The sequence below is a fragment of the Panicum virgatum genome, chromosome 9N (assembly GCF_016808335.1).
Source record: "Panicum virgatum strain AP13 chromosome 9N, P.virgatum_v5, whole genome shotgun sequence".
Classification (NCBI taxonomy): domain Eukaryota; kingdom Viridiplantae; phylum Streptophyta; class Magnoliopsida; order Poales; family Poaceae; genus Panicum; species Panicum virgatum.
The window spans coordinates 68,238,008-68,264,118 of NC_053153.1; the positions used below are offsets into that span (position 1 = coordinate 68,238,008).

The 26,111-nt window shown below is 46.7% G+C and overlaps 3 protein-coding genes and 1 pseudogene across 3 annotated transcripts; all 4 read right to left on the reverse strand.

Moving 5' to 3' along the window:
- Positions 1-1,284: 1,284 nt before the first annotated feature.
- Positions 1,285-3,324, reverse strand: LOC120687735 (scavenger receptor class F member 2-like). Its single transcript, XM_039969769.1, has 2 exons — positions 2,249-3,324; positions 1,285-1,751 (listed from the first exon to the last, which is right to left on the reverse strand). Exon 1 carries the CDS (start codon positions 3,005-3,007, stop codon positions 2,252-2,254), a length of 756 nt encoding a protein of 251 aa, XP_039825703.1. The 5' UTR covers positions 3,008-3,324; the 3' UTR covers positions 1,285-1,751; positions 2,249-2,251.
- Positions 3,325-3,607: 283 nt separating this feature from the next.
- On the reverse strand, positions 3,608-4,341 carry LOC120689293 (annotated as a pseudogene).
- Positions 4,342-5,181: 840 nt separating this feature from the next.
- LOC120687934 (6-phosphofructo-2-kinase/fructose-2,6-bisphosphatase-like) lies at positions 5,182-21,458 on the reverse strand. The gene is made up of 23 exons (XM_039970028.1): positions 21,208-21,458; positions 21,063-21,126; positions 19,951-20,249; positions 19,044-19,259; positions 18,264-18,404; positions 11,765-11,857; positions 11,130-11,228; positions 11,019-11,048; positions 10,754-10,807; positions 10,498-10,551; positions 10,353-10,430; positions 9,245-9,336; positions 9,108-9,165; positions 8,359-8,433; positions 7,672-7,719; positions 7,215-7,312; positions 6,537-6,612; positions 6,399-6,461; positions 6,227-6,318; positions 5,972-6,040; positions 5,807-5,870; positions 5,658-5,723; positions 5,182-5,584 (listed from the first exon to the last, which is right to left on the reverse strand). The coding sequence occupies exons 1-23, from the start codon at positions 21,343-21,345 to the stop codon at positions 5,483-5,485; spliced, it is 2,169 nt and encodes a 722-aa protein (XP_039825962.1). The 5' UTR covers positions 21,346-21,458; the 3' UTR covers positions 5,182-5,482.
- Positions 21,459-22,027: 569 nt separating this feature from the next.
- Positions 22,028-25,775, reverse strand: LOC120687935 (protein CHUP1, chloroplastic-like). Its single transcript, XM_039970029.1, has 5 exons — positions 24,960-25,775; positions 22,910-23,226; positions 22,691-22,802; positions 22,415-22,546; positions 22,028-22,330 (listed from the first exon to the last, which is right to left on the reverse strand). The coding sequence occupies exons 1-5, from the start codon at positions 25,575-25,577 to the stop codon at positions 22,256-22,258; spliced, it is 1,254 nt and encodes a 417-aa protein (XP_039825963.1). The 5' UTR covers positions 25,578-25,775; the 3' UTR covers positions 22,028-22,255.
- Positions 25,776-26,111: the final 336 nt, after the last annotated feature.

The following is a 26,111-nucleotide window of genomic DNA, read 5'->3' on the forward strand; positions in this document are numbered from 1 at the left end:
CATAGTTCATCGATATTGAAAGAGAGGAGAGGAAGGGAGAGGAGGGAGGAGAAAGGGTTAGTGAGCTCAAGCCTCAAGAAGAGGCGGAGGAGCGGCGACGAGGTCACCGGAGTTGTGGATGGTCGTAGGCGGGCGGCGGCCGACAGTTCTGAGCGGAGTCGGAGCAACAGATCTGAGCGGAGCGACGGACCAAGTGAGCGGCGGCTGGCGGGTGGGGAAATTAGGGTTTAGGTTAGGGACTCGGGGCAGGGGAAGGGGAGCTGGGGGGTCGGTTTTATATGGGTTGGTGGGGGGAGGGGGTTCGTGGGCTGGACTGTTAGGAGCACCGAGCCGCTAACAGGCCGATCGTTGGGAACGAGCCGTGCCCGTGCCGGCCCACATGCCTAGGGTGCGGCCCAGGCACGACCTGCTACACCAGGCCGTGCCAGCCTAGGCTCGTAGGTCAACGGGCCGGGCCAAAAAAACGTGCCTCGGGCCGGGCCAACAGGCTCACACTGCATGGGCATCTAGAGTTATAGCCCGGCGGAAGCCCGTGCTTTGTTTGACCACGTGCGTCGTGGTGGCACACTTCAAACTTCAAAGACTCACTGTTTCGTCGTGACCAATGAAATCAGTAAAATCAGTGATCAGTTATGACTTTCTAACGAGACTGAAATGTACAGAGATTATACTGAATCCATACGATCTGGAAAAATTGGCTCAAAGTTACCTGAAAAGGCCCGCAAAAAAAGTTACCTGAAAAGAAAAACACACGGGACATCTAAATTTGAATTCTGAAGTAAACTGCATCAACTGTTTACGATAGATCTTGCAGCGCTCTTCAGGGTGTGTTTAGATCGCTTTGCATTTTTGTGTTTTTAGAATGGAATCTTTAATATTTGAAGTATTAAATATAGACTAATCACAAAATTAATTACAGATCTCGTCTGTAAACTACGAGACGAATCTAATGAGCCTAGTTAATACATCATTAGAGCATGCTTACTGTAGCATAACTGTAGCAATTTAGTGTCTAATCACATCATAATTAGGCTCATTAGATTCGTCTCGCGATTTACAGTCCATTTGTGTAACGCGATTTATTTTTTGACTACATTTAGTATACTATGCAAGTGATTTATAAAAATTTTGTATTTTGCGTTTTGAGATTTAAACAAGGACTCGGATGCCTTCTTTTTCACCTGGCCAAGAGAAGCTGGGAAGCCTTTATCGCCTGTCAGCTTCTACCAATAATCATTAGAGTGATGAGTGAATATATGGCAGGAGAAGTACATCATAGTAGTAGAATCTTTCAAAAACTGCGCCCAGAAAAGCACGTTGCCAATCATTAGCGGAGTGATGAATAAGGACCGAGGACCTTAAACAAGAGCAGTAATATCCAAATATTATATGTACTGGATTGATTCCGCAACTAAGCAGCCGGACAACTGAAAACCAGGAGGGATTGCAGCACTAGTTACCAAAGTGAAGCCTGAATCGCTAACATTAACACATACTTTTCAGGCTATTAAGCCTCTCTCTGTTTTCTCAGTTGCTGCAAACCTGCAATCAGTGAACTTAAAAATCTCACCATGTGCTATCCTATATCTGGCTAAGCTTTTCCTGTAACCTAAACCGATTTAACTTTTCGTAAGGGCATCACATCAACTGACTTCTATCTCCACGATGCCATCATCTCTCTGAGAGAAATACATAAAATAGGCTGGAATGTTGATTTTGGCTACCTTGGCCAGTCTATTATCCTAGCTTATCTGCAAAAGAAAACATAAACAGAACGGTATCAGCCTATCAGGGAACTGTATCTTCAGAAAGATCGAACAGTCAGAAATGAAATATGAACACAAAACAAGCTATTAATTCTTCTAAACAGTAAACACACTAATACTTCTGAACAACAAGCGCTCATGGAAGTATGAATTCTGTTGTGAAGAGGTGCAACAGCGCATTTCAGTGAGGCCAAACTTGCACAGTGATTGGTTTCATAAAAATTACCAGCATTGCCAGTTTGATATCCTACATACCAAGCGATCCCAAAGCCAATTCGAAGCATTCCTAGCCAAATTGAACTGAATCATCTCATAATCATGCGTTAGTTGGTGTTCGCTTAATGAAACGGAAATTTCTAGCCATGCGCACTCAAATCCCAACATAGTCAACAATTATCAAACGTGAATTCTGCGATCGACACCTCATGACCTGCTCTGCTAATGCAAGCACGCGTTAAACCAAATCAAGGACCAGAACTCACCAACTAGAAGTCGCCGCCGGCGGTTACGGCGGCGGCGGCGCCGTCGAGACCGACGGAGGAGGTGACGGCGACGTCGACGAGTAGGCGCATGCTCTCGATCTCGAGATCGCGCATCGCCTCGAGGCGCCGCTCCTCCAGCCGCGTCGCCTCCCTCTGCTTCGCTGCCTCCACCCGCTCGTACGTCCCAGCAAGCCTGTCCAGAGCCGCCGCCACTTCCGTGCAGCTCCTCCCGCCGCCTTCGGGGTGCTCCCCAGAGGCGGCGCTCAACGGCGACAGCGACACCGCCGTCCTCGGCCGCTTCGGCACCGGCGGCCAGTCGCGGGGCAGAGGAGCCCCGCCGCTCGCCTTCTCGTCGTCGTCGTCGTCCTTCACCTTCCCCGTCGTGGCGCTGAGGCGGTGCGCGAACCCGGGAGGAGCGGAGGGGGCGAGCTGCAGCAGCGCGCGGAGGCGGCCGAGCCACCCCGCGACCGGCGGCGGGGCCCCCTTGGGCCTGGCGCGCTCGGCCCTGAGGCGCTTCTTGAGGTAATCGACACGGTTCTTGCACTGGTCGACGGTGCGCGGCGCGCGGCCGTCCGCGGCGCGGCGGGAGGTGACGGCGGCGGCGCAGGCGCGCCAGTCGGCGGGGCGGAGCGCGCCGCCGCGGGCGCGGAGGTGGCGCGGGCCCCAGGCGTCGAGCAGCGCGGACGTCTCGCCGTCGCTCCACGGCTCAGGCGTCCACGCCGGCGGAGGCGGCGGCGGGCGGCGGCGCGTCGTCGACATCCCCGCGGCGGGCGGGCGGGCCGGCGGAGGGAGGGGAGGGAGGCTGTGGCTGGCTGGCTCGAGAGGGAGGCGAGGCGAGCCCGGTGTGGGTGCGGGCGCGAGGGGCGTGTGATGCTTGTGCTGCTGCCCGTTTGATCGATCGACCGATGGGTGGTCGATCGGTGGCGCTGCGCCGCCCACCTGACTCGTGTGGTTACGTCGGACGCGTGTATTGTATATATAGGTGGGTGCGAGGATGATGCGTACATCCGCGGCGCGGCACGGTGCGACGCAGGGTGAGTGGGCTCCGGTGCGGTCACGCACGAGGTTTTACTCGCTGGCTCGAACGATCGGGCTCCCGTTGGTTTGGTTTGGTCGGTCTGGTGCCGTGCTGTCCGCTGCCGTGCCTGGTTGGCTTTGGCTCGGCTTGCCTGTGCGCGCGGGCGGCCCAGACGCTCGTCACCTTGGTCCGTCGCACGCGAGCCGTCACCGTCCCACGGTCTCGTTCCGCCGCGCGCGGCCGCCTCTGCCTCGCCGGACCGTGGAGAGGGAGGGTGCGGGCGGCCACGCGTCATGGATGGTCCTTCTTCCCTTCCCTGGCAACCCAGCCGGAGTTGTAAGTTTGGTTCGGCCACGGCAGCACTAAGTTAATCGGAAAGAGTATCAGCACCTAAACTACTCTCCGTACGCATCATCTGTCATGTTCATCTTCAGCGGCAGTGGCAGTGCTACTCAAATTTCAGCACCACATGGGTTGCGCTGCACGTTCTCCAGCTCCTACTCCACCTTCACGGCGTCCAGCATGGCCTGCTGCACCTCCATCTCCATCTTCTCCTTCTCGGCACCGATCCTCGCCAGCTCCACGCGCTCGTACACCTCCGCCAGCTTCGTCACCACCGCCGCCGGGCAGAACCCCGTACTCCGCGCGGCCGCATCCCTCGGCCTCCTCGGGACCGTCCAGCTCGCAGCCACCCCGCTGCACCCGCCCTCCTCCGCCTTCACCTCCCGCTTGACGCGCGCCGGCGCCCTTGCCGGGAAGCCCGGGGGCGGGCCGTCGGGGTCGGCCAGGAACGCGCGGAGCCGGCTGAGGTGGGGCCACCCCGACGACGGCTGCCTCGCGAGCTCCTCCTTGTACCGCTTCTTGAGGGTGCGGATGCGCGTCTGGCACTGTACGCGGGTGCGGTTGAAGCGGCGCCTCGCAGCGGCGCGTTGGGCGTTCACGGCGCTGGCCGCGGCGCGCCAGTCCTTCAGGCGGAGGCCACGCGGGCGGCCCCCCACGCGTCGATGAGGGTGGACGTCTCGCCGTCGCTCCAGTTCCCGGAGGCACTCTCCGGTGCTGGCTTGCGGATGGGCATGCCGGGCGATCGGAACTGAACGGGGGAGGCTGGTTAGATGAGCAGGCGGGGGCCGTTGCAGTTGAACGAGTGGAGTGTGTAATAACACGGTGGCTCTCCTCTTATACAAGGAGCAACAGGCTACTCACATTTAGAATGGTAAATTTCGTAGGTGGAATAGGAAAAGATCATTTGTGGGTAGCTGATATTCTGTTCCTCGTACTTTCTTCATCGCTATGTTCGCTTAGTTTGTCGGCCAACCAACCAGTAGTACTGTTCTCTCACACTAAATCAGCACCAACCACCAACCAGTCAACAATACTATTCACTCATAACAAGCCATCAGCCACAGCCAAGCGAACACAGCGAATTTTGAGTGGACAAGCAGCTGTTGTGAAAAAGATCATTGTTTTCCGAAAGAAAGGAAAAGATCATTGTGGCTAGCTGATATTCTATTCCTCATAGTTGTCTTCATTTTGAGTGGACAAGCAGCTGTTGTGGGCGAGTGTATCAGTTAGATTATTTCTGTACCAATTGTGAGAAAAGCCATTGCCCATTGCAGATGGCCAGAAGCACAAAATCACAATTAGTGTAATGCGGCGCATATGCTTTGTTCCGTGGATCGATTGCCCAGTAATAATCCTTGCCAAGTAGTACTGGCCAAAGGGAAAAATGGCAAGGCATATGCAAGAATATAACCTAAGGTTTTAATTTCAAGCTCCGACGAGAATGGGCCCACTCATATCAATTGGGCTAGGAATAGGCCCATCCAGACGAGAATAATAATATGTTATTATGAACCCCGATGGGATTCCTAAAAGCCAATTTCACTGAGAACGGAAAAGACGGCCACGCACAAGATGTTTAAGGAATACTTATTTGCTACTGTCTTTGGCGCTATAAATCCTGATGACCTGAATAAACATATTCAGAACTCATGCCACAATTGAACATGCAATTTTGAACGCGTTAGTGCAGGCGCATTGGATTATGAAGGGGTGTATAACTAGCAAAAGTTTGGAAGTCAAATCATCTTCGACCTAAACCTGTTATACTTCACTTTGAACTATGGTTTCTGATGGATTCAATATTGCGATAATATACCATCACAAAATTTATTTGGGCAGATTACTTTCAGTAGGTGAACTCCATGAACTATTTCTTACAACCCCACGGTGGGATGGACTGCATCCATGAGTTTGTACCGTTTCTCTTGAACACCAGCAACACCCATTTGTATCTCAATTATTGTATGTAGAGGTATCTACAGGAACATATTTTCAGTCACAAAAAGGAAACCAATTATAGAAACAAGATATTGGCACAAGTTGCCTTACCTCAATATTTGGGACTTCCTCAAGTGGTTTGTCCGCAAAGTATGCATAAAGTGCTCTCAACACAGCCTAAACATAAAATTTCTCAGGTATCAACAATAGATAAATACAAAAATGTCGTTCAGAAGGCTGAAAAAGCTGGTCCCTCTTACCTGGTGAGCTATGACTACAACTGGTGCACGCTGTCGTTCAAGCTCAATTATTACAGGTTCTAGTCTGGGCAGAGAAGAATGTCATGATTAAGCAGCAAGGAAGATAACTACAGTAACTGAATTATGTAGAGGGTTATGCAATAGTATCAAATGGCCCATATCAACCTTTGAATGACATCAAGGTAGGATTCTCCTCTTGGATAACGATACCTCAGCTTGTCTTTTTTACGTGATCTGAGGAGGAATACACTCATTTAGTGAATAGAATGAGAAGAGCTACTGAACATTTGTAATAATAGATAATGTACAACATCTCCAACAAAATTTACAAGCTACAGTAGGAATGTTTGACTAAAATTCTCAGTAAGACGAGGGAGAATTTTTTTAAATAAATGGTATGATGTCAATGAATTCACATACTCGTATTCTTCAGGTTTACTTTTCTTTATTTCATCATATGTCATCCCATCACAGACCCCAGCATTTATCTCATCAAGAGCACGCCATTGTATCTAGAAGACGTGGGAAAACAAGTTACTTTTGCCGATAACAATCTTTTCAAGACCTTTCTATATTAACTACGAAAACTAACCTTTGGAAAGCCAATGATCGGATGTGCTGTTAATATTGTCCTCTGGAGTGTGCTAGTCCATATCTGAATTGATTGTTGGACATAAATTTAATAAATGTGTTTTTTCTCGCTATGCTGATAAGCAAATGGAGTACTTACAGTGGCAGTCCTCTCAGACTTCAGTCGCTTCTCCACAAAACTTGCAAGCTTTCTAGAGTAAAGCTGGCCAGCCTCACTGCACAGCAATTATTCCATCACAGGAAAGCCAAAGGCAGAAGACTGTAAATTAGTATACATGGAGAACTACCAAATTTAGCATCCATGCAAGCATATGGTAACACTAATGGATTTACTTTTCCCATAATTATGCTATACACATTAGAGCAAATTAATACATTTACTACCAAGGTTTATACCTATCACTCTATCACAAGCCCAATTTACAGTACATATAGCACAATCTATCAATGATAGTCAAATACACAATAAGACACTCAACAAAAAAGAGCAAAACAAGGGTGAGGTGTCCATCCTGGAGTTTGTTTGTTCATAACTTCATTTCTATTTAAATGCAATGACACACATTTCTCCTACGCATTTGAGAGGAGGTTTTTTTCTTATAAAGGACAATTAGGAAGAAAATGATTCTTTATTTCATCGGATTCTCTGATATTTCACTGTACATTGGTTTGCATGCTGACATACAACGCTCATGGATATTTCAAACTTTATTGTGGATTCTTAGTGTGGTACCCAAAATCACAGCAAAGAGCTAACAAAATTGCAGAACAAGAAATCAAAGATAATAATGACAGAAATGCAAAATAAAGAAATAACCTCAAAGAAGAGTCTCCACCGATTCTCCCTCCAACATTATCCATACTTTCGCCATGCCTCGTTAGCAGGATAGGACGAGGTGTCAAATGGCAGTTTACCTGAGTTAGTTGAGAAAACACATGTTACAATTTAACCTACATCTATTAGAAGCATTTTGATACTCCAGGTTCAGGCAAGAAAGCAAAAAAACTATTTCCACATTGTGAGGATTCTCTACCTATTTAATCTATTGGTAATGGACGATTCTCTACGACTATCAGTGCATTGTGAACATATAGAGCAGAGTGGAAATTTTGACAAAAAAAAAACTCAGATAAACAGACAACCAATCAGACAGATCCCAACAGATTAGGTATCTGTACCGTAGAATCACTAAGCAATACGCATGTTACGATTTGATCTGCAACTATATAAGCGAGAACTACAATTAAAAAAATCAGACTTTCTGGGTATGTACCAAGAAGAAAACAATTCGTCCAGGCAAGTAACCACTTATGTCGTTAATCTGCATGCAAATCAAAGCAGGATAAGAGATCAAGAGTATATCACTAGAAGCTAGGCTGCAAGTTAATATTGTGGTAATCTTAAAAGACCAAAGTAGGATGAGATCAGGAGTGCTATCTATGCTGCAAATTAATTTTGTTTAGTCTCAAAACAGCACATGTTACTCTAGTCCATACGTATTCATAAAAAAAACTCGACCCCTGGGGGATTGACCTCCCCTGAGATTTGACACGAAGGATAGAAGTTTTTCTCTTCCGCAGGGTCGAGAAAAGGCCACGAATCCCGGCTACCCAGGATGTGCCACTGACGGCGAGGGCGCGCCTGCAGACACGTATCACGCTGCAACCGTCAGTGGACCATGCATTTCCTGTTTAAATAGCACAGCGAGTGGCCTTATTTTACTCCTTGCGAACCTGGGTCGAGCAGCGCTCAAACCCAGGCATAAGGCGCTCCACCGAGCAGCCTTACCAACACGGTATGCGCGCGTCCGCCATACAGTAGTATTCATATGATAAACAAAAAGAGAACTGGTAGTTATTTTGAGCATGAGTAAGAATAATGTCCGACATTAATTGAGCATGAGTAGGAACAAAACTTTTGATGCTACTTTTACATGTGTAGCTTGACTATTCACACATACCTGTAGTTGACCTCCTTTCCCACTAACCATGTCGATCATTTTTATGTAAGAGCCTTCTTCCACTGGTTCATAGACCTGCAGAGGTTTCAAGTTATTTGCATATAACTATTTCGCATTCTAGAAAAAAATAAGCGTTCCTATATAATATAAGGGCCAATTTGTACTTGCAACTGCAATTTCTTTTCATCCTGGATCTGCCATCGCAAAATTCCTTACTCCTTATATGCCATTCAGTTACAATTTCTTACTCTCCTATGCCATCCATGCACCTCCTTTACTTTAGTCCATAAAAACATGTCCTAAATTACCAATATACCCTTGTCCTCAAGATCCAACCAAACTCCTCTTATTTCTCTCTGCATGCCATCGGCGCTGGTCTCTTGCGTCAATTGAACCGGGCATCTTGGCCCCAATTCGGCTGGGGCTTCAAAATAGGATGAAATGGAAGCAACAGGTATAAGCAGTTGGGTTGGGTTTGTACATGTGTTTTGAATTTTGGATAGGAACAGCAACATGTCAGGGTCATAAATGAACTCAGGAAGAGAAGAAAGAAGACAAGGGATGGAGGAAGAATGGCACGAATAAAGAAGTCTGTCATACATCGACCTGTCAAGAATGGCACGAAGACGAGGGGTTTTGCATACAGATGGCATACAGTGGATAAGCAATTTTGCGATGGGATATGAGGGATGTAGGAAATCTGTAATGACATGAGAGGAATTTTCTCTATATATTCAGTAATTATAGACCTTTTCATAATAGGCCAATCGTTCTTTGAAATCCCGCACACCAGCTTCAAAATCTGTCCTGTAACATAGAAGATGACGATTGCATAAAGAAGCGCACCAATAGGATGAACATAGGCAAGTAATTAAGTTATTCTCACTGCTCTGCATAATCGGGACTCTGCTGAACTTTCAATCGTATATTTCTCTCGAGAACATCCTTGTCATTACATATGGTTTCCAAAAAGATAATCTGGAAAGCAAATGGAAGGAAGTCAGGAACCACATGTTAAAGGCCGATAATAATACACTCTAAACAGTAGTTTAGTATGGAGTTACACAATTGACATATGTTGTGAATAATCTTATCAGAATACAACTCAAGAAGATTAATTTTATAAGTGCCATCACAAGACAAACCAAATATCAATGTCGCACATTTTTCAATAGATGAGACAAATGGTTCAATTTTTACTCTTATGAATGTAGTCATCCATCCTTTCCCTAAACAAGTTTAATTATCAGATTACAGATCTTGAACATGTTCTTCCAACTCTCCCCACACTACCCTATAACTAATACTGAGAAGAAAGGACCATTAGTCTAGGTTCAAATGAGGTGGAAGCAACAGCAAGGTGAGTAAGTCAGCAATTACGTTATGGAATCATCTCGTATGCTCTTAATATGTAACATAGCAAGAACTGAAAAGTTCTCTAGCAAAAGCAGTTTTTGCATGGTAACTTGTTCTGCTGGGTTTGCTGGCACGGGCAATCTTTGCATTGTAACTCTCAGTTCATTACATATATTGGTAAATGAGAATGAATATTTTTCATAATTCTAACATGGAAGATAATGCCATGTTTGAAATTGATCTGGCTGATTCTATACGTATTGATAAGGTGGAACAATGCCTTGTTTTTTAGCCAGATCAGACCAAACCACTAGCTGATATAATTTTTCATAACTTCTAGTAATGGCTTTCCACATGCATGAAGCAACTGGGTGCGAACTCTAAATCTCTAATCTTCACATTCATCCTTATAGATGGAGTGCACCCATCATAAATGATTTGAAGTGTCAAAAATTCCAAATGCAGGGGATGTGAGCGGTGATACTGGGAGTGTAAGAGTGCATATAACTGATTGTGCAAAGAATAAGCAATCGTGGTTGACAATAGTGAATAGCCAAACAACATTATTGGCACTTGGGAGACAACTGATTCAAACAGCCAAAAGGATATCCAAGATGTGCACACTGAATAAACTATACCTTACATTTTCCTTCGGCCATTTTCATCAGCATGTTTCTCCGTATTCTCGTGCTGTTTGTGGCATCGAAAATACCAACCTGTGGACCAGCTGAAACGTTAATAATTAGAAAATGCTAAGGCAGTGTTATCAAACTACAGCCTTACCTGACCACCTTCCTGCATCCAGGATAGCATATCTTCCATTGCTAATGCTGCCACCTGAAAAGGCATGGGGACAAATCTTACATTAAAAAAAAACAGAGGAATGGATGTTTCATGAAAAGGCATTCAGGATGCTACCTCTGTTTCTCAAATAGATCCTGTTTTAGGATATGTACCACACTTGGAACTTAGTCATAACAAATGGCTGTATTTTATTTATTATTTTCTAATACTGCAGCAACAGTAGCAATTCACTGACCTCGTTTCGTGCCTCCACACCCTCCCTGTTATCTCCACGAAAGAAATCAGCAGTCTGCTCAAAAGAAATAGATCCTATTAGAAATTCTTCTTGGATAGGGATACATAGGATCATAATGGAACTCAAATTACAATCTATACATTTCATAAAAAAATAAGAAAAAACATCAAGAACTAAATCAAAGCTTGACACTAATAATTTCTGTGCTGCTACTGCCAAAAAATACTACAAGACACACTACAATGAGTCAATAAATTGTAAATACCTGATTAGTTCCATGCTTGAGCCGGCGGTACTACAAAAAAATAACAAACATGATTAGTGACATCATACATATATGGAATTCTCTGCAAACTTAGGTTAAGCTAAAGTTCACCTTCCCAACATTGAAGTGTTTTGTTTCATGACCTAACCATCGAAGATATCTTGTAAGTTTAGCTGCTGTGAAGGTCTTACCACGAGCTGGCAGCCCAACCTAGAATGTCAGCATATGATTACAAAAGAACTGCATGCGTACTTGAAGAAAAAGAAAGTGTGTCAATGAATTAAAAAGAATGGTTTCAGCAACATCAATATACAGCTGAATCATGCACATAAAAAATTCTATATTCTTGTAAGGCTCTGGTGTACATTTTTTTCTATCGGTGGACTGCTTGATGTAAACAAAAGCTAGCTGGGTACATACTACATAGTAAGCTCATGTACATCAGAATAAATGGTGTGCAAACTACATGCATCGGGATGCATCTTTCAAAGTAGAACACTCATATCAGTATACCACTTAGCACTTGGCAAGTTTCTTTTTTTTCTGTAGACTTTGGGTTGAACAGAAAATTCTGCTGCAATTGGTTACTATACTCTTAAGAAAGTCAGATTTTTATAATTTTCACAGAAGTGCTAATTATGTGAAACAAAAAACGATTATGTAGCTGCAAGTTAAGTAATCTAAGCTAAGTGTGTTGTAGCTACAACTACAAGGTAAATGCACATTTGTAAGTGTATGAAAATTACCAACACAATGGTCAACTTGCGGTCCTCTTTCGGGCCATACATCTGATCAGCTACTGCAGCTGCTGCAACAGCTCCTTCTGCTGCTGGCATATCCTGCTAGTAACAGCTGTCAGAAGTTAAGATGAAGAAAAATGAAGCAACAAGTTTAACCAAATTCAGAAGTTGCCACAAGGAATATCATAGTCATAGGATGATAGGAACTCAGTCTTTTCGCATATTATGTGTTAGAAGATATATTGTGTTGGGCTAGCTTGGGCTGCAGGGACCTGGCCGCACAGCCCATCTAGCTTGTGCGCCGGCCCTAGCATCAGGATAGATAAGGCTGATTGCCTTGATAGGCAAGGATCCCTTGATTGGTCATGTTTCTATAAACCATCGTGATCCTTGCCTATATATGTGTAACCCTTGTTCACCATATGCAATCAATCTATTATTCCTGGCCATCTTCTTTCATGGTATCAAGAGACCAGGTTCCTTGCCCGCCTCCCCTTCCGCTGCCCTAGGTCACGCGCCAGGTCGCTCTCTGCGCCAGCGCCGCGCCTATCCACCTCCTCCCGATGGCCGGGACGCCACCCCCCTCCCCCTCCGCGGCCGCCAAGGCTGCGGCTGCTGCTGATATCGCCGCCCAGGCTGAGATAGCAGCCGCCAAAGCCAAAGCCGCCGCCGACTCTGACCCCGCCGCCGCCGCCGCCGCTGAGCGCGAGCGCGCCGAGCGCCGAGCCGCGCGCGAGGCTGCGCGCGAGGCCGCCGAGGCCCGCACCGCCGCCACCGCCGCTCAGGCCGCCGCCGCCGCCGATGCCGCTGCTGCCCGCGCCCGCGAGGCCCTTGCCCGCACGGAGCAGGAGCGCGCCGCCTTCTCTTCCTCTGACGATGAGGACGTCGCCCTGGACCCGCCGAAGCCTGCTGATCTCCACCAAGCCCTGCTTCTTCACGAGGCGGCCGTCATCGTGAACCTCCACGCCTAGGCGGTCGCCGTGCATCCGGAGTCTCATTCACGTCACCCTCGACGTGAACTCCGGTAACTACACCCGCTGGCACGATCAGTTTCTTCTCACTGTCGGGAAGTTCTCTCTCCAGGAGCACGTCCTCTCCGACGAGCCGTCCGTCGGCCATCCAGACTGGGCACGCATGGATTGCGTTGTCAAGTCCTAGATCTTCGGCACGATCTCCGACGACCTCGCCGAGACGATCTCCGTGCGCGGCTCCACCGCTCACTCCGCCTGGCTCGCCGTGGAATCCCAGTTCCTCGGCCCTCTACCTCGACGCGAAGTTCCGCGGCTTCTCCCAGGGAGATATCTCCATCACCGACTACTGCCGCCGCCTCAAGCGGATAGCAGATGACCTCGGCGAGATCGTCACCGACCGTACCCTCGTCCTCAACCTCATCCGTGGCCTCGACGAACGCTTCTCCAACATCGGCCTCCATCTTCGCCGCAGCAATCCTTTCCCCACGTTCCTCGAGGCCAAGGATGCGCTACTCTTGGAGGAGCTCACCTTGGCGCACCAGTCCTCCACACCGACCGCCTTCATCGCCTCCCAGTCGCCCTCCCCTGCACCAGCGACTGCAGGGGGTGGCGCGTCCACTGGGGGAGGCGGCACCGGCCACGGGGGGCGCCTCTTCTTCATCCAAGGGTCGCCGCGGCAAGCGCGGCGGCAAGAAGGGCGGTTCTGGGCAGCCTGGCGCCAGCGGCAAGGCCCCCAGACTGCCTCGGGCGCCCCTTGGCCCACCTTCTGGAACCCGTGGACCGGGACCATCCAGATGTGGCCCGGCCCGCGGCCGCCCCTTGCGCTGATCCCGCAGCCGCGCCCCCTCAGCAGGCGCAGCAGCAGGCGCACCAGCTCCACCAGGCGCAACAGCATGCCCTGCTGGCCTACCCGCCGTCCTTCCCGGCGCCCCAGCCGGTGCAGCAGGTCCCCAAGGCGCCCCTTCCCGCAGCTCAGTAGGCTCCGCCGACGCCCGGGTCCTACAACCCGATTGCTGGTCTTCCCTCTTGGGACCAGCAATCCCTCGCCTCGACGTTCAGCACTTTGACGCTGCCCCAGCCACAGAACAACGATTGGTACTTCGATTCAGGTGCATCCTCTCATATGACTTCATAGTTACATGCCCTGTCTCGTTCCTCAGTACCTTCCACATCTACTCCTTCGTCTATTGTTGTCGGTAATGGCTCCTTGCTTTCTGTCACTGCTACTGGCTCGACTGATCTGTCCCGTTCTCTACGTCTTAATAATGTTCTTGTGTCTCCACAACTTATTAAGAATCTCATTTCAGTTCGCCAGTTTACTACCGATAACAATAGTACTGTGGAGTTTGACCCTTTTGGTTGTTCTGTGAAGGATCTTCTGTCCAGGAATCTGATCGTCAGGTGCAATAGCTCTGGGCCCTTGTACCCGCTGCACCTTCCTGCTGCTCACTCCTTGGTCGCCGTCTCCACTCCCTCCCTGTGGCACCGTCGTCTTGGACACCCCGGACGTGAAGCTCTCGCCAAGCTCTCCGCCGTCATACCCTCCTGTCCAGGCGCCGGCGACACCTCCCTCTGTCATGCGTGTCAACTTGGGCGTCATGTTCGTTTACCATTCAGTGTGTCGTCATCTAGAGCGTCTCATAATTTTGATCTTATACACTGTGATTTGTGGACATCCCCCATTGTCAGTGTTTCGGGATTCAAATACTATCTTGTCATACTTGATGATTGCTCACACTACTTGTGGACTTTTCCTTTACGCCTCAAGTCTGACACGTACTCTACGCTCACCAGTTTCTTTGCTTTTGTGCGTACTCAGTTCGGCGCCACAGTCAAGGCAGTTCAGTGCGACAATGGCCGCGAGTTCGACAACTCCAGCGCCCGCACGTTCTTCCTGACTCATGGCGTTCACCTGCGCATGAGCTGCCCTTACACCAACGCCCAAAACAGTAAAGCTGAGTGTGTCATCCGTTCCACTAATGACATTATCCGCTCCCTTCTGTTTCAGGCGTCTGCTCCCCCTACCTTCTGGGTTGAGGCTCTCCACACTACTACACACCTCCTCAACCTTCTTCCCACCAAGACACTGAACATGTCTACGCCGCACCAAGCCCTGCTTGGCTCCCCCCGACATATGATCATCTTCGTGTCTTTGGTTGCTCCTGCTATCCTAACCTGTCCGCCACAGCAGCTCACAAGCTCGCTCCCCGCTCTGCTTTGTGTGTCTTCCTTGGATATTCTGCTCACCACAAAGGTTATCGCTGTCTTGATCTTGCCTCCAACAAGGTCATCATCTTTCGGTATGTCGTCGAAGACGAAGCTACTTTTCCCTTTGCTGAGCAGCATCCCTCCACTTCTGCCGCGGATTTAGAGTTTTTGGATATCATTGACTTTGTGCCGAATCCTATAGGACCGCCACTACCCTCTCCCTCTCCAGGTACTTCAGGACGCAGTGCTGGCACAAGCCGTTCGCTTGCCATGCGCGCACCTTCGACACCCACCGCACAGCCACGTACGGTAGGAGCAGGGTCCCCGGCGTCCACTACCGCACTGCCACGTGCGGCAGGAGCAGGGTCCCCGGCGTCTACTCCCGCACTGCCACGTGCGGCAGGCGCGGGCTCCTCCCCCAGCGACATCCCCGCTCAGCCTGCGGCTGCATGGCAGCCACCTGAGCGGGACGTCCGTTTCGTCTACACCCGACGCGCCCCGCGCGTCCCGACAGGCTTCGACCCACTGCCTCGTCCAGCGCCCTCTTCTCCGAGCTCGCCGGGTGCTGCGCCTCCTGCACCGACCAGCACCGCGCCCCTGCCCAAGGACGCCCAGCAGGCCCCCCCGGTGGTCAACCAGCATCGCATGACCACCCGGGCCAAGGCTGGGTACCGGATGCCAGCTCTGTTTCAGGCCACCTCCCTGGCGCCAATTCCGAAGACCTTCCGTGGTGGTCTCGCCGACCCTAATTGGCGTGCCGCTATGGAAGAAGAGTATTATGCGCTCCTGCAAAATTCTACTTGGGATCTTGTTCCGCGCCCGCCAGGGGCTAATGTGGTCTCCGGGAAGTGGATATTCAAGCACAAGTTCCATGCAGATGGCTCTCTGGAAAGGTACAAGACACGTTGGGTCCTCCGCGGATTTTCTCAGCGCCCCGGTGTGGATTTTGATGAGACCTTTGGTCTAGTTGTGAAGCCTGCCACTGTCCGTATTGTGCTTTCACTGGCTCTTTCTCATCAGTGGCCTATTCATCAGCTTGATGTGAAGAACGCTTTTCTTCATGGCACCTTGACAGAGACAGTTTACTGTGCGCAGCCGTCTGGTTTCGAGGATTATGCTCATCCGGATTTCGTCTGCCGCCTGAACAAGTCTCTGTATGGTCTCAAACAGGCTCCCCGTGCTTGGTACAGCCGGTTTGCTTCGTATCTGCTGATGATGGGTTTTGTGGAGGCTAAGTCTGACACCTCACTATTCATCTACCGCCGCAGTTCGGATACTGTCTATCTTCTTCTTTATGTTGATGACATTGTCCTCACAGCGTCTTCGCCAGAGCTGCTTTGACGCACCATTAGCGCCCTCCAGTGTGAGTTCTCCATGAAGGATTTGGGTGAGCTCCATCATTTTCTTGGGATGCAAGTGCAGCGCTGTGGTGATGGTCTGTTTCTTTCTCAGCGGCAGTACATGATAGATATCCTTCAGCGTGCTGGCATGTCAGATTGCAAGCCTTGCTCTACACCGGTCGACTGCAACCCGAAGCTTTCTGCTGAGGGTGCCCCCGTTCAGGATGCCACTGATTTCAGGAGTCTTGCTGACCTTCACCCGTCCAGATATTGCCTATGCGACTCAGCAGGTCTGACTTCATATGCATGATCCACGGGAGCCACATCTTGCTGCGTTGAAGCGTATTCTTCGCTATGTTCGAGGCACTCTTCACCTGGGTCTGCTACTGCGTCCTTCTTCCATGGATATGGTGGTTTATTCTGATGCTGATTGGGCCGGTTGTCCAGACACACGCAAGTCCACCTCGGGTTATGTCGTGTTTCTTGGGGACAATCTCGTCTCCTGGTCCAGCAAGCGCCAGAACACTATCTCCAAATCCAGTGCTGAAGCTGAGTACCGTGCTGTCGCCAACGCCGTTGCTGAGGCGTCTTGGCTGCGACAGCTTCTCCAGGAGCTCCATGCCCCTCTTCGCCATGCTGTGCTGGTCTATTGTGACAACATCAGCACTGTCTACATGTCTTCTAACCCCGTTCAGCATCAGCGCACCAAACATATTGAGATTGATCTGCACTTCGTCAAGGAGAAAGTCACCCTTGGAGCTGTTCGTGTTCTACATGTGCCGACTTCGTCGCAGTACGCTGACATCTTCACCAAGGGTTTGCCATCTTCTGTGTTCACTGAGTTCAGGTCCAGTCTGAACGTTCGCGGTGCTGCCGATCAGACTGCAGGGGCGTGTTAGAAGATATATTGTGTTGGGCTAGCTTGGGCTGCAGGGACCTGGCCGCACAACCCATCTGGCTTGTGCGCCGGCCCTAACATCAGGATAGATAAGGTTGATTGCCTTGATAGGCAAGGATCCCTTGATTGGTCATGTTTCTATAAACCATCGTGATCCTTACCTATATATGTGTAACCCTTGTTCACCATATGAAAGCAATCTATTATTCCTGGCCATCTTCTTTCAATATGTAACAGAATATTATGGTGAAACAAAGTGAGGGTGGAAATGGGATTACGTATCCAAGATATCCTTCACCCTTTGAGATCGAGAAGTACTTAAAATTAAAGCAGAAGCCAATGATTGTACTTAACACTTCAAGAGCTTCAACAATGTGCAACTTTTATTGAAAGAGAAAACTATTGAAGCACAAGTAGGAATATAAGCTTTGCCTTTTCTAGGTCAAAGGGTTGACCCAAAACTCATCCAATTGAACTAACCCAGATTTCGAATCAAGACAAATGGGATGTCAATGAACTAAGGGCCTGTTTGAAACCACGTCTGCGCTACTTATCCACGAAAAACGCAAAAAATCCCGCCAAACGTCTCGCATAGGAATCGCTTATTCCGGCCGCGTGCGAAGGGAATACGCGAGATTTGCACTGTGCGGCCCAAAATCGCAGAAGCGGGCCCCGAGCCGCGTTGCGCTTATTCGGCACGCGCTTATCACGCCCGCGGTCCCAAACAGGGCCTAAAGTAGTGATCCAGAACTACCCATTGGGTAACCGATTACATTCCTAAGCACAAGGTGTGTTTCCATGCATTTACTGTCCTTGAAGATCTGAGGTAATTCAGGTGTGTACCCTCTTGGGCATGTTGAAGCAAGTAACCCACTTTTCCCCAACTTTGACGATGGGCAAGAAAGAACATGCTTCTAAAGCATTCTTCCTTCCATGGAACCAAACATATCCTAAGAAGTTTCTCTTTGGTATTTATAGTTTAATGCATATTAGAACTTATCAAATAGCTCAGTGACATTATAGAGATTATACTTGCTATAAGCCCATGGATATTAAGATTTAGTAGTGATATGAAGTGTATGTACAACCTTCGCTTCAGAATCAAATTTAAAGTTGCTCGCTGAAAAGGTTTCCTTTGTTGGTCTTGCAAAGTTTGGTGAGCCAACACCTCTATCAACAAACATTGTCCTGTGTTCTTCCAATGATGGTGCATGCCCCTCAGTTGCGCCCTGGAACAAAAAAAAAATCATGAAACAACTCTTGGTTAACTATTATAAATAAATGTTAAAGGTATAAGTTCATAGGGATATATATCCAGATGGCAACAAAACCTAAAAAATAAGTGTTAAGAGGCATAAATCACAAAAAAGTACATGAATGAGAATATGCCCAAACTTTTTCAGTTTATCAGTAAAAAATGCACACAAAAAAATATCAGATATAGAAGGCAAAAAAATCTACTGGAGAAGGAATTTGTGCAGAGAACAAACTTAAGCTGACAACAGATGCCAGAGAGGGAGGGAGTGGCTTATGTTCCAATAAGTAAATTCGGCTTCATGACCATTAATACATGCACTTCAGCACTAAACTTCTGTGTTAAATCTTCGGGCTAATGAACTCATTCAAATTAATCTAACCTAATTTTTATTTTGGAATGAATTGAAGATCCAAAGAAAGCAATTAACTTGCTGCATGCTTGGAAACATTATGATGACAGTACTGAAGAAGTAATTTCTAAAAGCTTGCAAACTTATCAGATATTTAGCCAAATGTACAACTACCTTTTCTATAGTGGAACACCTAAATTATTATAGACACTTGCATGATTTTAAGCAAACAAATAATCACACATGAAACTGAAGTTATACCTTCATAGTTTTAGCATAGTGATTCGGGGATGAATCGCCTTTAGTCGAGTTGTACAAAATGTCCTTTGTGGTATCATTGTTTGAGGAACTCCCAGTTTGCAATAATGAACGTGGATTTTCAGTCAAGTTAGCTGCATAAACAACACCGGAGCCCATATTTGGTGTTGGAACTACATACTTCTCTAAATCAAGCTCCAAACCAGAAGCGAAGCCATTCTGTTTGAATGAACAAGAGAAAATTGGCAGAATAGAAAAGGAAGCAGCATTTACTTTGAAATAGAAACATAGACAGCAGCTTTGCGAGAAAAGTATTCTTGTGAAATTAGGGTTCTACTTGTGATATGGTTTATAATTTTTATAATATATTTGCAATTGCAATCCCACTCACATGCCATCACCAGTAAGTTCATCATGTCATTATATGCATTAGAATAAATTTGTGTTTTCCTAGAACCCCAAAAAATTGGCAAGTCCCACAAGGCCACAAGGGGTGGTAGCCTTAAAATTGGGTCTAGATAATCTAAGGGCCGGGCTCTAATCTTATAAAATTTTAAGCTAAAAATATATAAGGGCCAAATTGGATTGTGAAGAGACCACTAGGGCCATAATCCGTTACCACCCCACAACCAAGTAGTAAGCTGTGCCAAGATATCTACAGATCTAACAGCACTCTCCAAAGTATCAGACTGTGAAGTACCAACCATTGGTTGAACCTATTCTACATACCTTGATGTGACCAGTGTCACAACTCGAATAATTGTTTTATCACCAGTCATGCAATGATAAATTTCTATGCAGATCACTAAACACCTGGTATACGTCAATATGATTAGGTTCCTTATTCCCTACTTTCTCTAGGAATTACCTACCTATGTCCAAATGTAAAAATGAAAACAGTGAAACAGACCTTGGCTCTGCCTTCTAATCCAGTGTTGATAGTGACATCATTGGCCCCTCGCACCCTTGAAGGCTGAAGATACTCCTGATGAGCCCTCCAACTAGCAGCCAGATCAAATGGGGATAACATTTCTGTCTGAACCTGAACCTTGCACTCAAGTACATCATTCCCTTCATTGAGTTTAAACACTGCAGGCCTCAATTCAACTTCACTGCTCTGGCAACCTAGTGATCTGTTTGGTCCCTCCTCAACAATGCACTGCGAACTATCATTTGTTTTCTTTAAAACGAACTTGAAATCCAGCGGTTCTAGTTAAAGAAAAGATAGAAAAACTAGTTAGAATGCTAGCGATGGAAAGAAAAGCCCACAATGTCAGTTTACAGATCACTAGTTTTGGGTTCTGAAGCGTGAATTCACATACTACATTGTTTACCTCAGAAACTAGGATTCACTCAGGGGCGAAGCTATGTTTACTCTCCCTGGTGCACATGCACCATGGTGAAAAACAAATTTCCTACTAGTTGACTGAAATTTACCATGTAAACTACATTATTTCACTAAATGCAATGGAGGGTGCACCAGGGCCAATTCTATCTTAGCTTCGCCACTGGATTCACTAATTCATCCCAATAAAAAGGTGGCCCAAGCCAATTCCAGCGCATCCCAACGGCATAGCATGGATTGCACTTCTCCTACCCAAGAGCCCGTTTAGTTTCCAAAAAAATTTGGGTGCTACAGTAACTGACAGCGTTTGACCACTAATTAGGAACATTAAATGTGGATAACTGGCAAAACCTATTCCACAACCCCCGGGTGAAATTGCGAGATGAATCTTTTAAGCCTAATTGGACCATGATTTGACAATGTCGTGCTACAGTACCAACCTCTAATGACAGATTAATTAGTCTTAATAGATTCGTCTCGTGATTTTCCGTCCATCCATATAATTAGTTTTATAATTAGTCTATATTTAATACTTCTAATGAGTGGTCAAACGTTGTCCAAAAATTTTCACCTAAAAAATTTTGGGAACTAAACTGCCTCTAAACCTCGTTATGGAGGAAAAAATCCCTGCCCCCTGCGAAGCTATCAAACCCCCACGATCAAATCAATCAACTCACCATGCTGCGAAGGGACGACGCAGCTGAGGTCCCACACGGCGGCGCCGGCCCGCTCCAATGGCAGCTACAGGGGGCATAAAAAGAAATGCGTCAAAAATCCGCTCCGCACACATATCTCGCGAGCTAGAGGCGATCCGGAGCTTACGGCCTTGCAAGGGTCCCAGGAGCCGGCGACAGGATGGGAGCCGAAGAGGTGGGGGTCGAGGTCGCACTCGGCGAGTTGGGGGCTCTCCAGCTTGACGGAGACGAAGAGCTGGTCGGAGTTCCCGCCGGAGCTCGCCATCGCCGGCGAGGTGGGAGCGACGCCTTTGGGGACTCGGAAAGGTTCCGGGAACCCGGAAGGAACTCGTGGGCTCGCGGATGTGGAGTGGGGCCGATACCGGAGCGCGATGGTTGTTTACTGTGCAGAGGATATACTGCCAGAGACACAGCAAGTGGGGCCGGAAGGTTGCGTGGCCCACAGGTAAGTGGTTAATACGGTGACAACGACAGTAACGCAGGCCCGAAGCGCAGGGAAGTTGGTGAGGAACGGTGACGGTGCCGGAGCGTCTCTCTGTCTCACTGGCATGTGGGCCCGCGTGAGGTGGCGGCCCATCCCCGATCCCCGTCTCCGGCTGCGAAGTAGGAGTAGTAAACGACGGCGACCGGCGGCTGCGCGTCGCCGCGGCGAGACGACCAATTTGGACCTGCCCTGTGGTTGTTTCTGCCGGGAATTCGCGAATCGCGACTAGAGATTCACCCAGAACCTGCGCGATACAGGTACTTGTGGGGCAATTGCTTGATGGGAGTGTATCTTGCCCTCATTCATGTGATGAGTGCAGATTTAAGGCAGCGATTATTCGTTTCTGATGCCTGCTTAGTATTGTCGTGCGCAAATCTGTCTTGGATGATTCTGTGCTCGATCGTATGTTGGTCGACTGATTGGTTTGTATTGTACGGTACATAATAGCAAATGAGTACTACTATGTTGGTAGAAATTTAGTTCGAACTCATATGTAAGATGGGCTCAGAATTTCCAGAGCTTCAACTTGGATCCCGGAGATCAGCAACTGATGCCTAATAAATTAAGCTTTATAAAATGCAGCATTATCCTCAGGATCTGGTGGGCTCCACTTGGAGCCAGGTCGGCAAAACTTAATAATCTATGTGCGATCTCATCATCTCAATTTTTATTGAACGCGCATGAACTCAGATCACTCTGACTTGCTTGCGTAAGCCTTTAGTTCTTGGAATGCTTTACGGCATCCTTCGTCGAAGCCACCTGCAAGCTGCCAATTTGTTTTGGTGCGATCAGTTAACTAGTTTTATTGCAAATGCCATTGCAAAGTACTTTGTAGTTGGAAATAAGTTACCTGATGTATGCGGAAGGCAAAGCGGACACCTTGCAGAAGGAGCTCCTCATCATTTGCAAATGGATCTGACTTCAGTGTGTTCACAATGCGGTTCATGTACTCTTTTGCAAGCTTCAAGGAAGCCATCTTTAGCTGTTCAATGTAGGATGGGCATGCACCATGTGTCATATGTCTATTAGCGGGACTCTAAAACTTTGTGTAACTAAGCGTCTCTTCTTTGTTGTGAGTTGTGACAAAACATACTGTGAGCAATGTTGGGAGTTTAGGAATACATACTTGGTTTATGATTCCGGAGTCGAGCATCCATTCCCACGGGATCTTCAGATCCTTGTATCTTCCACTTGCACTGTCTCTTATTCGTTCAGTGTTATGAATACCTTGTTCAATTCTACAACAAGGGAAATCACAATTAGGTGAATGCTGATTACTTGATTTAGTATTATGCAGAATGCTACAATTTCTAATCTGTTAAATACATTCCACTCATCTACTCACTTATCCTGCAGAGCTTGCATGCGCTTGAGAGCCATGGGTGTAGCCACTCTCCTATCATCATGGAAGGATGACGCTTCTGATTCTAGGTTCTTCAGGTCTCGATAAGTGAATGCTGCTTCTCTCATGGCATCTGCTTTCTTCTCGGGCCAGTTAGGAAAGTGTTTGAGCACTGCTCTTTCATCCACAAGGTATGACAACTCCCCATCAAGCCACCTCACAAACTCTTCAACATCAGCTATCTCTCTGTATGCTGCATTCTGAACTTCACTCGCGAGGAAGTTCACAAAGTCGCCCTGATTTTCTACATCTGATTTAATCTGTTGGAATGGAAATTATAGAAGGGTGGCTTAGTTCCGAAACAGTGTGATAGGGGAAATCACTGAAAAGAAAAACAGCTTTGACCATTGACATGATGCCCAAATAACAGCTTTGACCATTACTTTATATTCTAATATCAGTGCCATATGAAAAGTACTAAAGCATGACTTAAGTTCTACACCCATTTGTACGAAGCATTGTCCACCATTCATGTTTTACCAGTAGTGGTACAACTAAAAACTTGTGAATTGTTGTCAGCTATAGCGTAACAACACAAAAATTGTAAAGGTTTTTTTTTGTTTCAGAATGTTATCGAAATGATTTTTAAAACCAAATAGACATGATGTGCGTAGATATATTTATAAATGGTTTGTCTAGTGCAGGGTTAACTTAAAAACTATCTGAAAACTACCAAGATAGGCCCCGGCAGGGGTACCAGTAGTCTGTCCACGGTGATACCTCATACTGAATCAAACAAAATGTTGGCTGCTCTCAAAGTAAGACGTCGATGGAAAGGGAACATATGAAATATTCTGGTAAGCAGGCTTGGAACAGTGAAGGAACACGATTTGCAAGAAACAGACGTGCCTTGATATATTCAGAAATTGATTTGTTGGCTGTGAGTTCTTTTCTGATATCTCTAATCCAGTAAAGAACTGATAGCTAATGCCTTGGCAGAAACATTGTCCAATTTCACTTCTTGCAAACTTTAGTTTTAAAAATACTAAAGGAATTCCAATACTAAAAGGACAAAAGGGAGTCGGCGGATAAGCAGAAGATTGTGTTATGGGCAATGCTACGGTACTCCATTTACCTCTTAGGAGGTAAGAGGTCAAATAAATCTGAGCCATTGAATTTTTAAGGATTAAATCCATCTTAAACATAAAAATATTCGTGCTTATTTATCTTGCATGCATGCATGCAGAATTGCAGATCCGAAAATCATGGAACTCCAACGTTTTCTAATCATGCATGCAGGCTCTTTCACCTAAATCATACATGCACGTGTGTGGGAAAAAAATGTAGAAATATTAGTCTCGTTGGAGTTTAGAAAATTTTTCTATAATAGTTGAAAACATAGCACCTCCTGCACAAACATAGCAATAACATGTGCACATGTATTTATGTCACACTATAGAAAATAAACGCCTGCATCTAACGCTGCATACATCTCTCTGTTTTTTTTTTTCAAGTCATTCGTTACAGGCATGTCACGTTAGACCAAGTCCTACCACTAGATAACTAAAAAAAAGTCCTACCACTATATTATTATGTCATGATACATATGTGCAGCTGTCATGCATGCTACAAAAGTTATAGGCACCTGCCACAATATTGTTGTAAAAATATTTTTTCTAGTCAAGTTTGTCACGTATACATATTATTGTCACGAACATGTTTTTTCAAAGTGTGACCACACACCTCACGTTTGCTTTTGTTCACGTTAAAGTTAAACAAATTTGAGATCTCATCAACTAATATAATGTTTATGACCGGCATATCACATGAAAAAAACAGAAATATAAGATCTCAACTAATCTGCATGCAAGTTAGTTCTGATTCTCTATTTTTTAATTTAAAATATATAAACTAAATATTAAAACTATTACCTCCTAACAAGTAATATGACATTAGATCAACGGTCCACGGTCACTTTGGTGTACCGTAGCAAAACCCTTGTGTTATACATCTATATGCTCGAAATGAGAGGAAAAAAAGTATATGTACTTACAGCTAAAACATAAGCTGATTTGTTCTCAATCTCCCCGATCATCTCTCTGCTGTTAGTTGCTGCTGGAATTGCCACGGATCCAGACTTTGCATCATTTTTGCCTTCACGCCGCACGAACGATCGGTACAACTCAACTACCTCTGGCACCCTTTGTATCGCCTTTGCACTTCTCTGCAATTTGGAAGGTGGTGGAGGTGGTGGTGGAGGAGGGGGCATGCATCCTTCCTTTTTCACATTTGTATTTGACTGGAGGCATGCCGGACTGGGTGGTGGATTTGGAACCCTTGGTGGCCTTGATCTCACTAGCGTTGCTCTCGAGAATTGCTGCCTGGTGTGATACAATGAGCTGTTGAGGTCTACGGCTTCCTTTGCATCATCGTTGCTCTGGACAAACTGCTTTTCCTTGGAATAGCTGATGCTGATTGCAGAATTCTCCAATTTCTTCCATAGCATCCTCTTATCAGTATATTGCCCTTCGAGAGATGAGACCTGACCTTTTAATCGGCTCACTTGGTGTCTCAGCTGTTTGTTCTCCTCTTCCAGAGCACGATTTCTCTCGATCAGGCCATGGAGCTTGCTTCTCAGAAGTACAACACAAGTATCGCCCTCCCTCATCATCTCTTTCTCATCAGCGAAGATGAGGTTACAGTATGGTAGTATTGGATCCTCTCACTATATACGTCTCCTACCTCACTCATCTAGTGGTAGCATTAAAGGTGATGTTTTATAAGTGAGGTGTTGTATCTTTGCTTGAGCCTGGTCTAGGGGAACTTACAAATGTGCAAGCAAGAATGGGTGGAGCATTTGAGTTTGGTGGGAGCTGTTGCTGAGCTAATTACTTGTCCTTAAAGTGATTGCTATGGGGTAGCTGACTTGTCTGTGGAACTTCACTAAATTAAAATGCAGTCATTACTTACATTATTTTCTCACATTTCCTCTGTGCCAGTTCGATCATTTGAATTTAATCAATACTGTTTGATTCCTGGATTCAAGTTTAATTTGAGTTCATTTAGCAGGTGCTTTTGAGTTCATTTAAAAACTACTTTGGTATCTCCTTCTTTCTTAGTTTTCTTTGTTTTCTAGCGTTTGGTATCTCCTTTCTTGTTTTTTCTTTGTTTCTTAGTCTCGATTCTTTCTCGGAAATTATGATGC

Coding starts and splice junctions, on each gene's coding strand:
- LOC120687735 (XM_039969769.1), bottom strand. CDS start 3,007: ATGTCGACGACGCGCCGCCGCCCGCCGCCGCCTCCGCCGGCGTGGACG.
- LOC120687934 (XM_039970028.1), bottom strand. CDS start 21,345: ATGGCGAGCTCCGGCGGGAACTCCGACCAGCTCTTCGTCTCCGTCAAG. Junction 18,405..19,043: donor ACTATGCTAAAACTATGAAG/GTATAACTTCAG, acceptor TTTTTGTTCCAG/GGCGCAACTGAGGGGCATGC. Junction 10,431..10,497: donor GGATGCAGGAAGGTGGTCAG/GTAAGGCTGTAG, acceptor GCTGGTCCACAG/GTTGGTATTTTCGATGCCAC.
- LOC120687935 (XM_039970029.1), bottom strand. CDS start 25,577: ATGATGAGGGAGGGCGATACTTGTGTTGTACTTCTGAGAAGCAAGCTC. Junction 23,227..24,959: donor AATCAGCTTATGTTTTAGCT/GTAAGTACATAT, acceptor CCATTCCAACAG/ATTAAATCAGATGTAGAAAA. Junction 22,547..22,690: donor ACTCCGGAATCATAAACCAA/GTATGTATTCCT, acceptor TACATTGAACAG/CTAAAGATGGCTTCCTTGAA.